General features: G+C 42.1%; 2 protein-coding genes across 2 annotated transcripts; one reads left to right on the plus strand and one right to left on the minus strand.

Moving 5' to 3' along the window:
- The first annotated feature begins 8,694 nt into the window (after positions 1 to 8,694).
- On the plus strand, positions 8,695 to 9,888 carry LOC134196770 (uncharacterized). The gene is made up of 2 exons (XM_062665989.1): positions 8,695 to 8,775; positions 9,005 to 9,888. The coding sequence occupies exon 2, from the start codon at positions 9,211 to 9,213 to the stop codon at positions 9,766 to 9,768; it is 558 nt and encodes a 185-aa protein (XP_062521973.1). The 5' UTR covers positions 8,695 to 8,775; positions 9,005 to 9,210; the 3' UTR covers positions 9,769 to 9,888.
- Positions 9,889 to 10,278: 390 nt separating this feature from the next.
- Positions 10,279 to 12,201, minus strand: LOC134196659 (52 kDa repressor of the inhibitor of the protein kinase-like). Its single transcript, XM_062665866.1, has one exon. The coding sequence runs from the start codon at positions 12,191 to 12,193 to the stop codon at positions 10,868 to 10,870; it is 1,326 nt and encodes a 441-aa protein (XP_062521850.1). The 5' UTR covers positions 12,194 to 12,201; the 3' UTR covers positions 10,279 to 10,867.
- Between the last annotated feature and the right edge of the window lie 2,692 nt (positions 12,202 to 14,893).

Below are 14,893 nucleotides of genomic sequence, written 5' to 3' on the forward strand. Positions count from 1 at the left end.
TAGAACACTGAGCATGCGTATAATCACCATGACAACTGAACACGTCATTTCGTACCTCCTACATGTACAACAAGTAAAGCTAATTCGGCTGACCTAATCCGGACATAATTCAGTCGAAGTAGAGGGAGTCATAAAATGAACCAGCCCCAATGATAGTAATGGTGAGCGTGTGTCGTGAAGCATTCAGCTAGACTAGACATATATATATATATATATATAAAGAGAGAAATATATATTTTTATATAAATCCACCTACATGGGTATCTAACACACATTAATATTATCCAAAAAACATGTCTGGACAATCTAAAGCCAGTCTATGCAATATCATTTGGCGTTATATAGCCAGAGTTTCACCGACAGTTGTTTATGTGTGTTACTGACTGCCTGGCTGACTGTCAAATTTCTTTTGAAAGATAGACGTCGTGCGATGGTCTTCAGTACTTCCAAACTGTGTGGTGACAGTTTATATATATATATATATATATATATATATATATATATATATTTATACTTCTTACAACTCTACCATCTAAAGTTATTCTACATAACACCATCTTAGCATTGTATAACCATAGCTTTACAGACAGTTGCTGATGCAAATTACAAACCGATCGACTGATACCAGCATTGTTCAGAAAAGAAGCCCTTCGCGCTATAATTTTAAGTACTTGTAAACTGTTCGGTGTCCATAATCCTAAAGACTCCACCACGAGGGGATGAAAAATACCTCCAGTTTTCGAAACCATCGCATCATGCCGCTGATCTTTCTCAATCTTTCCTGCTGCAGCCGCTTCCCCTGGACAAGTGGCTGCTTGAACAAGGTAGGATGGCTGTAAGGAGTTTCGGACGGTCAAGTCAAAATATGTCGGAAGACTATGTTCGAAATTCGGGTGAAAAATATCACCAGGTCTTGAATGCTTGTGCTACTGCATCGCATTTCTCGACGACAACGAGAATCATCCACTAGGAGTGCATTGAAGACTACTTCACAGAATGCATTGTGACGCTTCATTCTCAGATTCTGCTCTTGGTTGCAACCCAATAAATGATCACCGAATTTGTCAATGATTGCACCACATGTACAGCGCTTGGCATCAGAAGGCAAGTTGAAGATTGGAATGTCCAACCAGACTCTCAAAGCAAAACTAAATTCTTTGCTGGGCATGGCGAGGCCGAGGCTTAGGTTTGGCAATGCCCGCAACCATGCACCAGCGTGTTGGCCAGAAATGGTGTTCAGTCTAGCGCGATCTCGAATACTAGCAGAATCTTTGAGGGAAGAACTTAAATCAGAATACAGCCTACTCTGCAAACTTCGTTGACTGGTCATTTCAGTGTTAAGAGCTGTGTCTGGAATACTTTGACATAGGCGTTCATGAGCAACCTGCTCTCCTGGAAAAGTGTGCTCGTTTACGATGGTAAATGACACTTTAAACTGAGAAAGCAGAGAATGGAACCGACATATCAATTGACGAGTGGAGTTACAACTGGCAAGGTAAGATGCAGGGGCACTTCTGCAGGCTTCCCTCAAACCAAGACCACCCAAACGAATTGGCAGTGTGGCCTGTTTCCACGAATTTTCAGATAGAGAGCAGTTAGCTATTTCTTCAAGACTCTTTCTTAAGTTGACATCAAAACGCCGCAACTGAGAAGTGGCTTTATTAGGTGGCACAGTTCTAAGGAGATGGTTGATCTTGCACAATGAAAGGCATGATCTCAACAAATGTAACTTAACCTGATGATTTTCAAGAATTTGAAGGTTTTGTTGACATTCCCAAATCTTATCTATTCGCCTTGAGAAGCAATTCTGGAAGAAATCGTTTGATCTCCACACTGGAGAACCCACACAGCTCAGCACCTCCATTTGTTTGAGCTACTCGTTCAATGGTTGATGGGAATTCTGGAAATGTAGGATCTCCAGTTGGCCAGAAGACCTCACACTTGGACATATTGAGCTGGAGTCCATAAGATGGCCCTTTTGATCTTACCATCTCTAACATTGAAGCGATAGTGGAAAGCTGACTAACGAAGGATCCGTCGTCCAAGTACCACAAATTCATAGATATTCTCTCCTGTGCACCAATTTCGTCCATCAGCTCTAGAATGACCAGAGAAAAAAAGCAAAGGACCCAAAGGATCCCTTTGTTGAACACTAGCCGAAGATGTTAGTCGATTCTGACCAAGCCTAAGTTCGGCCTCCGTGTGATAACACCATTGAACCCAAGCAAATAACTCGGGCAGATCCCTATGTAGGCGTTGCAGGAAAGGAATACGATGACAATTGTTAAAGGCATTTGCCATGTCAAGCTTGAAGCAGCATAAAGTTGGAGTGTCACCATAACTATCAATAAAACTAGACAAGGAGTGAACAGCTGCCTCCAAACCACCTAGAATCCCAAAACCTACTTGCCCATGTGGTAGAAATATCTCGGGGAGCTTAGATTTGACTGCAGCGCAACAAACTCGGCTTATCAGACGGCGGAGAACCTCTCCAACTGCTATGGGTCGAACACCACCACCACCTTGCTTCTTGTACAGAGCTGTTAATGGAGCGCCCGAAAGCCATGCAGAAATTCGTTTATCCATCTTGCCAGACAAAGCAAAATGACCCAACGAGTTAGGTTCTCGAGAACTTCCTGCCCTGCTGGTGACGTTGTTCCTATGGTGGCATCAAGCAAATGCTGGGAGCGAAGCTTCGAAAATCCTGGACTGGAGGCCCGAGGGAGAGTTTGCAATGCTTCCATAACTGACAATGAATTCACACATAGTGGTGGAGGTATATCATCAGACCATTCTGGCAATGGTTGAGAAGGATGGCGAAGTTTGAGTTCTTCAAAAGAATCCAAATCATTCACAGGAGCACAACCACTAGATGTCAATGACCGCATAGAATCTCCATAGCGACCCTCACTGGCCAGAAACAAGGCATGTCGTGTGTTTCTCTGGGACAAAGTAAACGACTTGCGAACCTTGATGTTATGAATGGCATCATTTCTAGCTTCGATCCATAAAGATACCAGGTCTCCTGCTTGCCATTGTTGCAAACGTGAGAGTAGACAAGCACTTACAACATGCCTCTTCTTCTTACCTCCACGAAGTGGTGGTCTCAAAACTGCTTTAGCAAAAAGAGACAAACGTACGAAACCCCACAAATCGCTATTGACAGACTGTTGAAATTCTAATGCTAAGATTTCTGAAAGAAGAGCTCGAACTCGTTTCGGTATATGACAAATGGATGTGACCTGAAGAGAAGATATTTCCGTCAATATTGCTTGAAAAGTGTCTGATTCAGGAAGACAAGATGGACAAGCATGTTGTGCAGCTGCTTTCACGCCTTTCAGAGCCAGATCATTAGGGACCAAAGTAATGTCTTCCAGGACTTGTGCATCTTTCGTCAGGTCAACAGAAATACAGAAATTTCCTAGACACTCTTCTGCACCTATCATATATATATATATATATATATATATATATATATATATATATATATATATATATATTTCATGAACATATTCCATTCATGGAATAGTTAAACACATACCATGAATGGAAATTGTAGCATCCACTAGTTGTTTACATGTTTGGAATTGTTTTTCCATAATTGTTTTTAGCATGATTACCGTTCATGGTTAGAATGGCATTTTCCATTTTTATATAGTCACGTGAATACCATGAATGTATATTTTCTGTTCCATTCGTGATACTTGCAAATACCATTAGGGGAAAGAAGTGTGTACGCGGACCCTAATGTATCGAAATATTTATGATTTCCATTAATGGTTTGTTATACCATGCTTGGAAAATAGAACTACATATACGGTGAGTGAATAATGACTGATTTACCTTGATGGAAATCTACACTTTACATTAGTGGTTTATTTTATTCTAGTGATTATATCATTAATGGAAAATACAATACATTCCATTTAGATTTAGTAATATCATTAGCGGAAAATACAATACATTCCATTTAGATTTAGTAATATCATTATTGGAAAATACAATACATTCCATTTAGATTTAGTAATATCATTAACGGAAAATACAATACATTCCATTTGGATTTAGTAATAGCATTAGTGGAAAATACACTACATTTCATTTAGATTTAGTAATATCATTAATGGAAAATACAATACATTCCATTTAGGTCTAGTAATTTAGTAATATCATTAGTGGAAATACAATACATCCCATTTAGATTTAGTAATATAATTATTGGAAAATACAATACATTCCATTTAGATGTAGTAATATCATTAGTGGAAAATACAATACATTCCATTTAGATTTAGTAATATCATTAATAGAAAATACAAAACATTCCATTTAGGTCTAGTAATATCATTAATGGAAAATACAATACATTCCATTTAGGATTTGATTCAATTTTCAACTAGGACACGAATGTGGCAACAACGTCTAGATATATGTTCCACCATGTGTTGTTACTGTTGTTGTGTCAGTAGCTTAAAGCAGAAGCAAACATTGAGAATTACTATGTACATATGATGCACTCAAAACACTGTATTGCTGTCAGAGATGAAACTAAACTTTTAACTTCGTATCCAAAACATTAGCAACAATTAACAGTCAATTAACAAAAAAATTCTGCACTAAACCTACCGTGTACAACACACTTAGCTAAAAAGTCTTTGATTTATAGAAGTCAGCTCTACATAGTACGTCTGACGTCTGCATTGTCTCTTATATCTTTACGATCTCCTTCCTCATCATGGCGTCACCAACCAACATGAACAGTTTGGATTTGCTCTTGTCTGTCCCAAGTTGAACTTCGAGGCCGTGTTTCCACTAGCTGCACCTTAAACTAGTTTAGCTTAAATGGGTTTAATTAAGAACTAAACCAGTTCAAGAAAGCGCTGTTTCCACTAGGAACTTGCACATCCGGGATGTGCAAAACAAACCGTCTAGGAATGCCTTATTTTGAAGTATTGGGCTGCTTTGTCGCCGAGTCAGAGCAACTGTTGGTTTTCACTGATTCAGCATCTGCTAGTAGGAATTTGCATGACGATGACCAAAGACACCGTCTTGTCTCTCTCCGTAGCTACTGATTTCTCTCCCCTTGTTAACTAACGACCCTTACATCTTTTAAGGCAATCCTATCCCAGCAAAATAGTCAATATCATCAAAACGACATTGTAAGGAGCCATCTAAACAAGCGCGCTACTGTCACGTGACGGTTAAACATAAACCACTTTGCTAAACCTACTTCAAAGTAGGTTTAGGAAATAGGTTTAGGTTTAACATATAACTGGTTTAGTGCAGGTGGAAACAGGTCAATTCTTAAACCAGTTTAGCTTAGACCACTTGTTAATTAAACCGGTTTAGGCACTAGTGGAAACGCGCCCCCAGACTCTGGCAAGCGCTGATGAGTTGCGTCCTACTCACGTCTCGGAGTCTTGCTACTCCAAATCCAACCATTACGGCTAGTTCTAGCTTGCGTTCACAACCTTCAAACAACAAAAGAACAGTATACACACACACACACACACACACACACACACACACACACACACACACACACACACACACACACACACACACACACACACACACACACACACACACACACACACACACACACACACACACACACACACACACACACATCCATATATATACTTTTTTAAAAACTAACCCAAAACCAACCCAAACCCCCACTCTACAAAAAGTCTAGAACGTCATAAGAGCAATCTACAGACAATCTCTCTAGAATTATCTTTGCATTATACAACCAGAGTTTAATAGAAAGCCGTTGGTGGAAATAGGACGTGGCCTGGCTCATTGTGAGGTGACTGTGGAATGTTGTTCTTCTGCAGATTGATTTTAAAATCTGGAGACTAGACGGCGACCACAAGCCCAGACTTTCAACAACTAGTGGATAAAACACACCTCCATTCTCACTAACAATGTCTTTATATGAGCTGTCTTTTTCTCTTTCTCCAGCTTCTGCCGCAACCCCTGTTTGACAAGCTGCCTTTGCCATCTATGTTGATTGGAGAGAATTTCTTATTGTGATGTCAAAGTAAGTCGGTCGCCCTCTCTTAAAATCTGGATGGTATACACTGGTCTTGCATTCGAGTCACCACAAAGCCGTTGTTCACGACGACAATTGGCATTATCAGATAATAGTGCTTCAAATACTACGTCAGCAAGAGCGTTGTGTCGTCTATTTCTCCAATTTCCCTCTCTGCAACCCAGTAGATGGTCCCCATAACTGTCTAAAACCTGTCCACAAAAACAACGCTTTGAGCTTGGAGGAGGTGGGAATAAAGGTATCCCCAACCATGTGCGAACAACGATTATGAACTCCCTCTGGGGCATGGCAAGGCTGAGATTGGGGTTGGGTATTGCCCTTAGCCATGCTCCAGCGTGAGGAGTAGCTATCGTGTTTAGTCGAGCACGATCTCTCAAACTTGCTTTCTCTAAGATGGTTGTTGAAAGCTTGGTGTCCAGGAGACGTTGTAGGTCACGTTGACTACTCGAGGTAAGATCAATGGTGTCAAGCGAGTCAGGCACAAGACTTCGAATATGATCCTTAGCAGCAGACTCTCCAGGAAAAGAACTAAAGTCAGGCGACGAATAATTACTATTGAGCACTGACTCCTCCAGAAGTGGCGTAGTTGGTAGAAGACGAGAACATAATGACCGAACGGAGTTACAGCTGCCGATGAATGCAGAAGAGGACATTCTCACCGCCTCTCGTAGGCCTAGTCCCCCTTGACGAACAGGCAATGAAGCCTGCAACCAAGACATGTCTGAGGTGGAACATCAAATGATGGCATCAAGACATACCCGTAGGTTTGAATCAAATCTGGCCAGTTGCTGGATACCTTTGTTTGGTGGAACTGTTCTCAGCAAATTACTGATCTTGCAAGAGGATAGACAAGATCGTAGTAGTAGCAGCTGTATCTGGGGATCATCCATATCCAATAATTTCTCCTGATATTGAAGGACTTTGTCTACACGTTTAGCGATGTGGCCACAGTAGTACTCTTCTGATCCAAAGACAGGAGATCCAAGAAACTCTACACCACCCACTGACCCAACAACACGTTGAACCTCAGAAGGAAATTCCGAAAATTTTTGATCTCCAGAAGGCCAGAACACTTCATTTGGTGGGATTTAAAAGAAGGCCAAAGGAAGGACCTCTAGACTGCAGAAGATGGAAAAGTTGAGCAATTGCAGGTCGAGGTCCAATGAACGTACCATCATCAAGATACCAAAGTTGAAGTGGAACTTTTCCAGCTGACCCTATGTCATCCATCAATTCCAAAACCACAAGTGAAAATAGAAGAGGCCCCAAAGGGTCACCTTGTTGAACTCCGCCTGATGATTGAAGGCGATGGTTTCCAAAACGAAGCTCTCCCTTAGAGTGGTAGCACCACAGTGCCCAAGAATATATTTCAGGAAGTTCTTTCCGAAGACGGAGCAGAAAAGAGTCTCTAAAACAGTTGTTGAAAGCATTGGAGATGTCTGTCTTTATGCAACAAAGACTTGAATCTTGACCATGATCATCAATGAACTTAGACAAAAGGTGGATTGCTGCCTCTATACCAGACTTGGTGCCAGTTCCCACTTGGCCATAGGGAAGAAGAATGTCGGGCAGCTTTGACCTTACAACCAAGCAGCAAACCCGGCTAACCAAACGTCGTAGAGTTTCACCTACAGCGATGGGACGAACTCCTTGGCCTCCCTTTTTGCAAAGAGCAGTCAACGGAGCTCCTGGGTCAGTGGATGGTTCGGCCATTTAATTTTCTACATTTCAATTTTCATGTTTTCATTTATCAATTTTCAATTTTTAGTTATTTTTAGTTATTTTTAATTTTTAATTTTTAATTTTTTACTTGCATTCTTATTTAAAATTGTTGTGTTTATTAAATTTTAATTTTTAATTCTTAATTTTTTAATTTTTAATTTTTAATTTTCCATATCTTTTGTAAAATGGTTTTCATCTTTTGATGTGTTGATTCTTGTGGTCTTTAGATTTATCTTTTAAAGTTTGATTTTTAGGTACCTATGTGCTCAAAACTAGAAACTTGAACGCGCTGTTCGCTTTTCTATTTCTAACATGAATAGAAAATAGAAAATAGAAAATAGAAAATAGAAAATAGAAAATAGAAAATAGAAAATAGAAAATAGAAAATAGAAAATAGAAAATTGAAATGACCGAAGACGCTAGACACAGCAGGGATCTCAGCAGGGCTTCCATTCGTACGCGTGTCTCAGGAGATCACGTTTCCAACACACTAGCAGGTGTTTGTTTTTACTTTGCTTTCCATCACGTGCCAAACCACGTTGGCAACTCTTGACAACTTCGCTCTGCTAGGAAAAATCGAGACACAATTAAAACATCGAAACCGTCAACCTACTACAATTAATTAAGTAGTAGACTGCGCGCTTTCACGGGCACACTCTAGATGTAGTACACGGTACCGGTACCGTATACAAGGGTGAGCGTGGTACTCTATAGCAGGTCACATTTCATATTTGCATGACGTCACACAACTCACCAAGTAAATAGACATGCACGTCCATCGTCAACGCCTTCCGAACTCTAGTTGAAGTCAACTCAACTGAACTCTATTTGCTCAACTCAATTAATTGAACTAACTCAACTAGCTAACGTAGAACAGCGCGGCTTACAGCTAGAGCTAGTTATTAATTAAGCTCAAGGTGTTGATCCGTGTGACGACCGAATTATCCTAGTGGACAACCGCGGTGTACCGTTCGCAGATGACGACGGAACAAGAGGTAGGATATACGTTACATCTATGGACGCACAGTATGCATGACGAGGTGTTTATCTAGGAGTCTGCAGCAAGCAGCGGTCTTCTTTAATTTGCCTGTGCATGAACATGTCGCTCACCCTAAAGCCTTGCATGCTCAAATGCACTAGCAAGCATGCATGCACTCTAGCTGGTATGTATATACGTTTACGCTTTAATTAACTAATTAACCTAGTTGCTTTGGATGCATGCAGACGTAGACTTTTGGAAGGCACCGTCTCGAAGAATCTGTGCGGTACTCCAGTCGGACTATGACTCACTGAAGTGCTACCTCGATTCTATACGAGAGACGGCACCGATCACACGAAAACGAGCTTCATCGGCCACCGCCTCGTCGACAGCGATCGGTTACGGCCAGCTGCAGTCGTTGAGCTCGAGCACACGTGCCTCATCTCCGGATATGGATATCCTTTTCAAGATCGATGGTGAAGTAGAAGACGCGCTAACTCATCTCGGCCGCCAGGAGTCCAGCTTCGAACGAGTACACGAGCGACTCGAGAACATCGAAGACAAGATGGAGCAAGTGACTCGCCATCGGTTGCCATCGAAACGACGCACTAAATCGAAAGCAGCGACAATAGCAGCGAGAATGATGCGTTGCAAGATTTGCCACCTGCTCAGCAGAAGTCCGATAGCAGTGTGTATTTGCTGCCGACAATGGCTCGGCTGCGAACGTTGCACTTCTCAATGCGGGCGTTGCCCATTCTGCAACGCTACGTGGTCAGACGACAAACGTCCGCTGTCTCTTCGCGGTTTCGACGACATGAGAGAGCTCAAAAAAGAAATGCGAAATGAACTTGGGAGCGACGTAGCTCACGACGACAGCTCGTCGGACACGGAACTACCGATCATGTTACCATCTGCCACAACCCAAGGTGCCGATGCCTCCTCGTCACACGGCTTGACTGCAGATGTGAACGTACGCGCCGACAATGAGAGCCCAGAGATTATCGAGTGACACATTGACATAGTCTACTTAATTAATAACTAGCTCTAGCTGTAAGCCGCGCTGTTCTACGTTAGCTAGTTGAGTTAGTTCAATTAATTGAGTTGAGCAAATAGAGTTCAGTTGAGTTGACTTCAACTAGAGTTCGGAAGGCGTTGACGATGGACGTGCATGTCTGTTTACTTGGTGAGTTGTGCGACGTCATGCAAATATGAAATGTGACCTGCTATAGAGTACCACGCCCACCCTTGTATACGGTACCGGTACCGTGTACTACATCTAGAGTGTGCCCGTGAAAGCGCGCAGTCTACTACTTAATTAATTGTAGTAGGTTGACAGTTTCGATGTTTTAATTGTGTCTCGATTTTTCCTAACAACAAACGTCGTTCCGTATACTTCGTCACCACAGTTGCCAACTCGGCAATCCGCTAGCTAGTGGGGAGCCTATCTAGTTATAACATAGCATTTTCCTCCAACCGGTTCATCTACAATAAAGGTAGCGTGCCAGTGGCGGATCCAGGATTCTCACCAGGTACAGGCGCGGTCTGTCAGGTTCGGTAATGACGTCACCAGTTAGTCACGTGTCCATGTTCAACATTTTCGCAGCTGGCCCTCTAGGAATATCTTATAGTCATCAGTTCAAATGAGGTCGAGTTTGTGATATTTTCATATTATAACTATATTTCACTTTACTCAACACATGCAAAACAGGTTGATATATAACATCAGAAAACAGAGGAGTGTGGAAAAGTAACATCACTGATTCAGAACTGAAGAAGAAATCTGATGGACCGACAATACAACCATCACTGAAAACAATGTCACCGTCACTGTGATTGTGCTTCTTCTGTTGTAGCAGTTGGATCCAGGAACAGCAAGCGTCTCGGATATGCCTTCGCAAAAGAGTCTATCACACGCTCATGGTTGACAGACAAGTCCTTGTGGACAAACATGAGCACTAGCGCATTTAGCCTGTCTTGTGCCATCGTGCTAAGCAGGTCTGTTTTGATCAGCTTTAGTGCAGAGTTCGCTCTTTCAACTGTGGCTGTGGTGACGGGTATTATCAACAACAGGCGAAGAATGCAGACAATGTTGGGATATGCCACTTCATTCACAGCACCCGCGTCTCTGTAACACCGGTTGGTAAGGTAGCAGCACCTGCATACTCCCACTTCCTCTTCCATCGGCGTATCTCGGCCTCGAAAGTTGAGTCATCAGGCAAATCTGGAGCATAAGCCTTCAGGATAGCTGTCTGGTGGTGAGGAGTGAGGCTCTGGCAGTGTTTTGGCAGGAGCAGCAGTCCTTGCACTGATGCATGGCTCATGTCAGTGAACCTACTGCCAAGTTCACTGATCATGCTGTCAATGAATGGAATGAAGACAGCTCTCCGCCAGTAGCTCTCTGGAGTTGATGCAGGATGATTGCTGCGTAGTGTCTGTCGTGCAGCTAAGCGAGGAACTTGTGGATGGTCTTGGTCTAAGACACGGGATGTAACTGCTGATGCAGAGGCGAAAATTGAAGAGAATTCTCTCTCACTGTTACTTCTGATCTCTTCTAACAGACCTAGAACTTGGTTGATTTCACCATATGCCTCCAGCACATCCAATTGCGATCCTTGCAGTAGAACACTCAGACACTTTGTGTAACCGAACAGATATGTGCAGCAGTGCAGAGCTACGATGAATGAATCTGACGTTATCGAGCGGAGGAGGCCATTTGCCTCAGTGACAGACTTCGCATCGTACTTAGAGGCAGCAGTTGGAGTGGCAATGATCTGGCCTGAAATAACTTGGAGGTAGTGGACTAAGGCAAAGTACATATCTCTGAAGTCTTTTAAGGCAGTATGCCGTTCTACCCAGCGAGTTTCACACAGTAGCTTTAGCTTCTGAGCTCTGATTGGCTTTTCACCGGCAGATGTCCGCTTGGTGTTTTCTTGTTCAACACTCTGCTCTAATGTACGTTGCCGTTTTGGGGAGTACTTGAAGAAGAGCCCAACAGCCTTCAAGTCGGAAAGCATGCAGTGAACTTCAGACACATTACAAGACTTTGTCAACGCCAAGTTCAGTTGGTGACTGCAGCAGTGATAGTACTGTGCCCGGGGTACATGGTCTCGAAAATTCTTCTGGCAACCGTTAAGGTGGCCAGACATAGCACCAGCACCATCATAGGCCTGGGCTCGACAACGTGTTTCATCAAGACCAAGCTTCTTCAAGGCATTCCGTATCTCAGCACAGATGCTACTACCTGTCCCAGAGCTGCAAGCAATGAACTTAATCAACTTCTCTTCTGCCTTGTTGTCCTTCATGTATCTAAGAGACACTGCCAACTGCTCCCACCCACTTACATCTCTTACTTCATCTGCCAGCACAGCAAAAAAGGGACTACTTTTTACATTATCCACTATTTGCTGAATTATGTCATCTGCCATCAATTTCATGAGGTCATTCTGGGTAGTTTTCGACATGTAGGTGGCATTACGAGAACAACGCTCAAGGTGCTCCTTCAGGACAATATCGCCAGAATCGATAGCAAACTTCACAAACGCCATGAAGTTACCTTGAGGTGAATGATCATATGTAAGGTCATCACGGTGACTGCGCAGCGCTACACCTTCACGTGCAGCTAGTTCTAAACACCTCAGAACAGACAACAGTATACAACGATTGGCAGATACCCTTTCTGTAGCTGCTTGAGACTGCATCAGGTCTATCCTCTCAGAAGGGTGCTTGTCAGTAGTAAGAAATGCCAGCAACTTGGCAGCAGCATTTCTGTGGTACTGGGTAGATTCATGCTCAGCAGCATCAGCAATAAGATTCTTCCAATCCCTGTGAAGACGGACAACAAAATTATCACCACGGCATGATCCCTCTCGATAAACGGTAGGAAATAATACGCAGGGCAAACAAAAGAGGCCTTCTTCCTTGCGTTTTGCCATAGTATCCTAGCCAATCAAATTGGTCAAACCACTTTTTCTGGACAAATCTCTCTGAGTAGCCACTCTTCCTGCGCTTATCAACATACTTCCTAAAAGGCAATATTGTCTGCTCGCTTGGTTTTCTCCTAGCAATCACTTTCACCTTGTCCTCATCACTGAGTGCTTTCCCTTCCATGGCTGTAGCTACAGCCTCCAAGAATGATCCATGGTCACTATCACTAACAACCTCTGCAGTTGTCGCAACCACGTCCTGACTACCACCTCCAGACTTCATATTACCAACTCCGTCACTTACTGTCTGCACACTGTCATCGTCCTCACCAGCAGCAACCCCACTTTGACTGTCGTCCGAGATACAGTTAACACTTGTACTAGTGGCCGCATCTCTACACTCCTGGGATACTCTCTTCGCTGGCTGAAACATTTCTGCCAAGCTCCTCGCGTAGCCAGACCTTACCCGCTAAAGCAAAGCGAAGCGAGTACTGTAGGGTCTGGCTACGCGAGGCTACCGAAGAACACTAGTAGTCCAAGACAAGCTCGTGTGCTTTGTGCCAAACTGGCGCGCTAAAGTTCCAGAGCTCGAGTTCATGCATGAAACACACGTGCACGTTAGCCCAAACGATACGTGGGAGTCGATGAAACGCGCACTACCAGTAGTCGACGACGTGTGAGGTACAGGCGCGCGCCTCTCGCGCCTATCCCTGGATCCGCCACTGCGTGCTGTGTACAATGCACGTACAGTACGTGTACCTACACAGCTAGAGACCGAGGTATTCGCTGGCACAACGTTGTGTGTCAGAGCGAAGTTGTCAAGAGTTGCCAACGTGGTTTGGCACGTGACGGAAAGCAAAGTAAAAACAAACACCTGCTAGTGTGTTGGAAGCGTGATCTCCTGAGACACGCGTGCGAATGAAAGCCCTGCTGAGACCACCGCTGAGACCCCTGCTGTGTCTAGTGTCTTCGGTCATTTCAATTTTCTATTTTCTATTTTCTATTCATGTTAGAAATAGAAAAGCGAACAGCGCGTTCAAGTTTCTAGTTTTGAGCACATAGGTGCCTAAAAATCAAATTTTAAAAGATAAATCTAAAGATCACAAGAATCAACACATCAAAAGATGAAAACCATTTTACAAAAAATATGGAAAATTAAAAATTAAAAATTAAAATTTAATAAACACAATAATTTTAAATAAGAATGCAAGTAAAAAATTAAAAATTAAAAATTAAAAAAAATAACTAAAAATTGAAAATTGAAAAATGAAAACATGAAAATTGAAATGTAGAAAATTAAATGGCCGAACCGTCCTCTGACCGAGTCTGCATTGAGAAGTTACCAGTGCAAAACAACACGAGAGCGCAAACTGTGAAATCAAAAATAGGAAATAAAATTTTTAGAAATACAAATAGAAATAAAAATGCTATTTAAAAATAAAAAGTAAGATTATAGTAACATTTTAAATTTAATTTTTTAATTTAAAAATACTATTGTTAGCATTAAATTAATTTAAATATTGCAATGAGAAGAGGCAATGAGACAATGAAATGAGGCGATGAAGTGAGACTGCAATATGAGATTACTAGATGAGGCCATGAAGCTACATCGTTATATTTTTCTACTAAAATTTATTTGAAATTCTAATTACAGTTATAATTATTTTTTTCAATAATTATAATTATAAAAGATAATGATAATTAGATTTCTACGCTTGTGCGTTTGCTCCAAAAACCAAGCGAGTACCGGCTTTTACGCCCACAGTTTTAGACTACGCACAAATAGCTAAAAAACATGCTGTATCTTGACACTCGCTGCAGCTCACTCTATTTCCATACAATCGCACGTACGTATGTTTGAATTATTGCCTCTCGGGAAATCCCCTATGAATGTTAGATAGATAGGTAGATAGATGTTTTCTCTAGGTGTCACAAGATACATTAACTAGTATAGGAACGCTTCCTACATGCTATTTAACCACAACCCTCCTATTCCCAGAATGAACTTAGACGTATAATCTCACGAATTTTCGCACCCTAGTCAGCGTGCACTCTCTTCGTTGTCTGAGCATGCGATGTCTGCTGTTTCTCACTCATCGTATTTGAGTGTCTACGAGATATGACTCGCGCTAGCAACTGCGGGTAACTTTCTATTTACATTTAGTGCGGAGAAAGAAATTGCATGCAAAGGCTATTTTAATATTCATAATT

Source organism: Corticium candelabrum, chromosome 21 (assembly GCF_963422355.1).
Source record: "Corticium candelabrum chromosome 21, ooCorCand1.1, whole genome shotgun sequence".
Taxonomy (NCBI): domain Eukaryota; kingdom Metazoa; phylum Porifera; class Homoscleromorpha; order Homosclerophorida; family Plakinidae; genus Corticium; species Corticium candelabrum.

Coding starts and splice junctions, on each gene's coding strand:
- LOC134196770 (XM_062665989.1), top strand. CDS start 9,211: ATGGATATCCTTTTCAAGATCGATGGTGAAGTAGAAGACGCGCTAACT.
- LOC134196659 (XM_062665866.1), bottom strand. CDS start 12,193: ATGAAATTGATGGCAGATGACATAATTCAGCAAATAGTGGATAATGTA.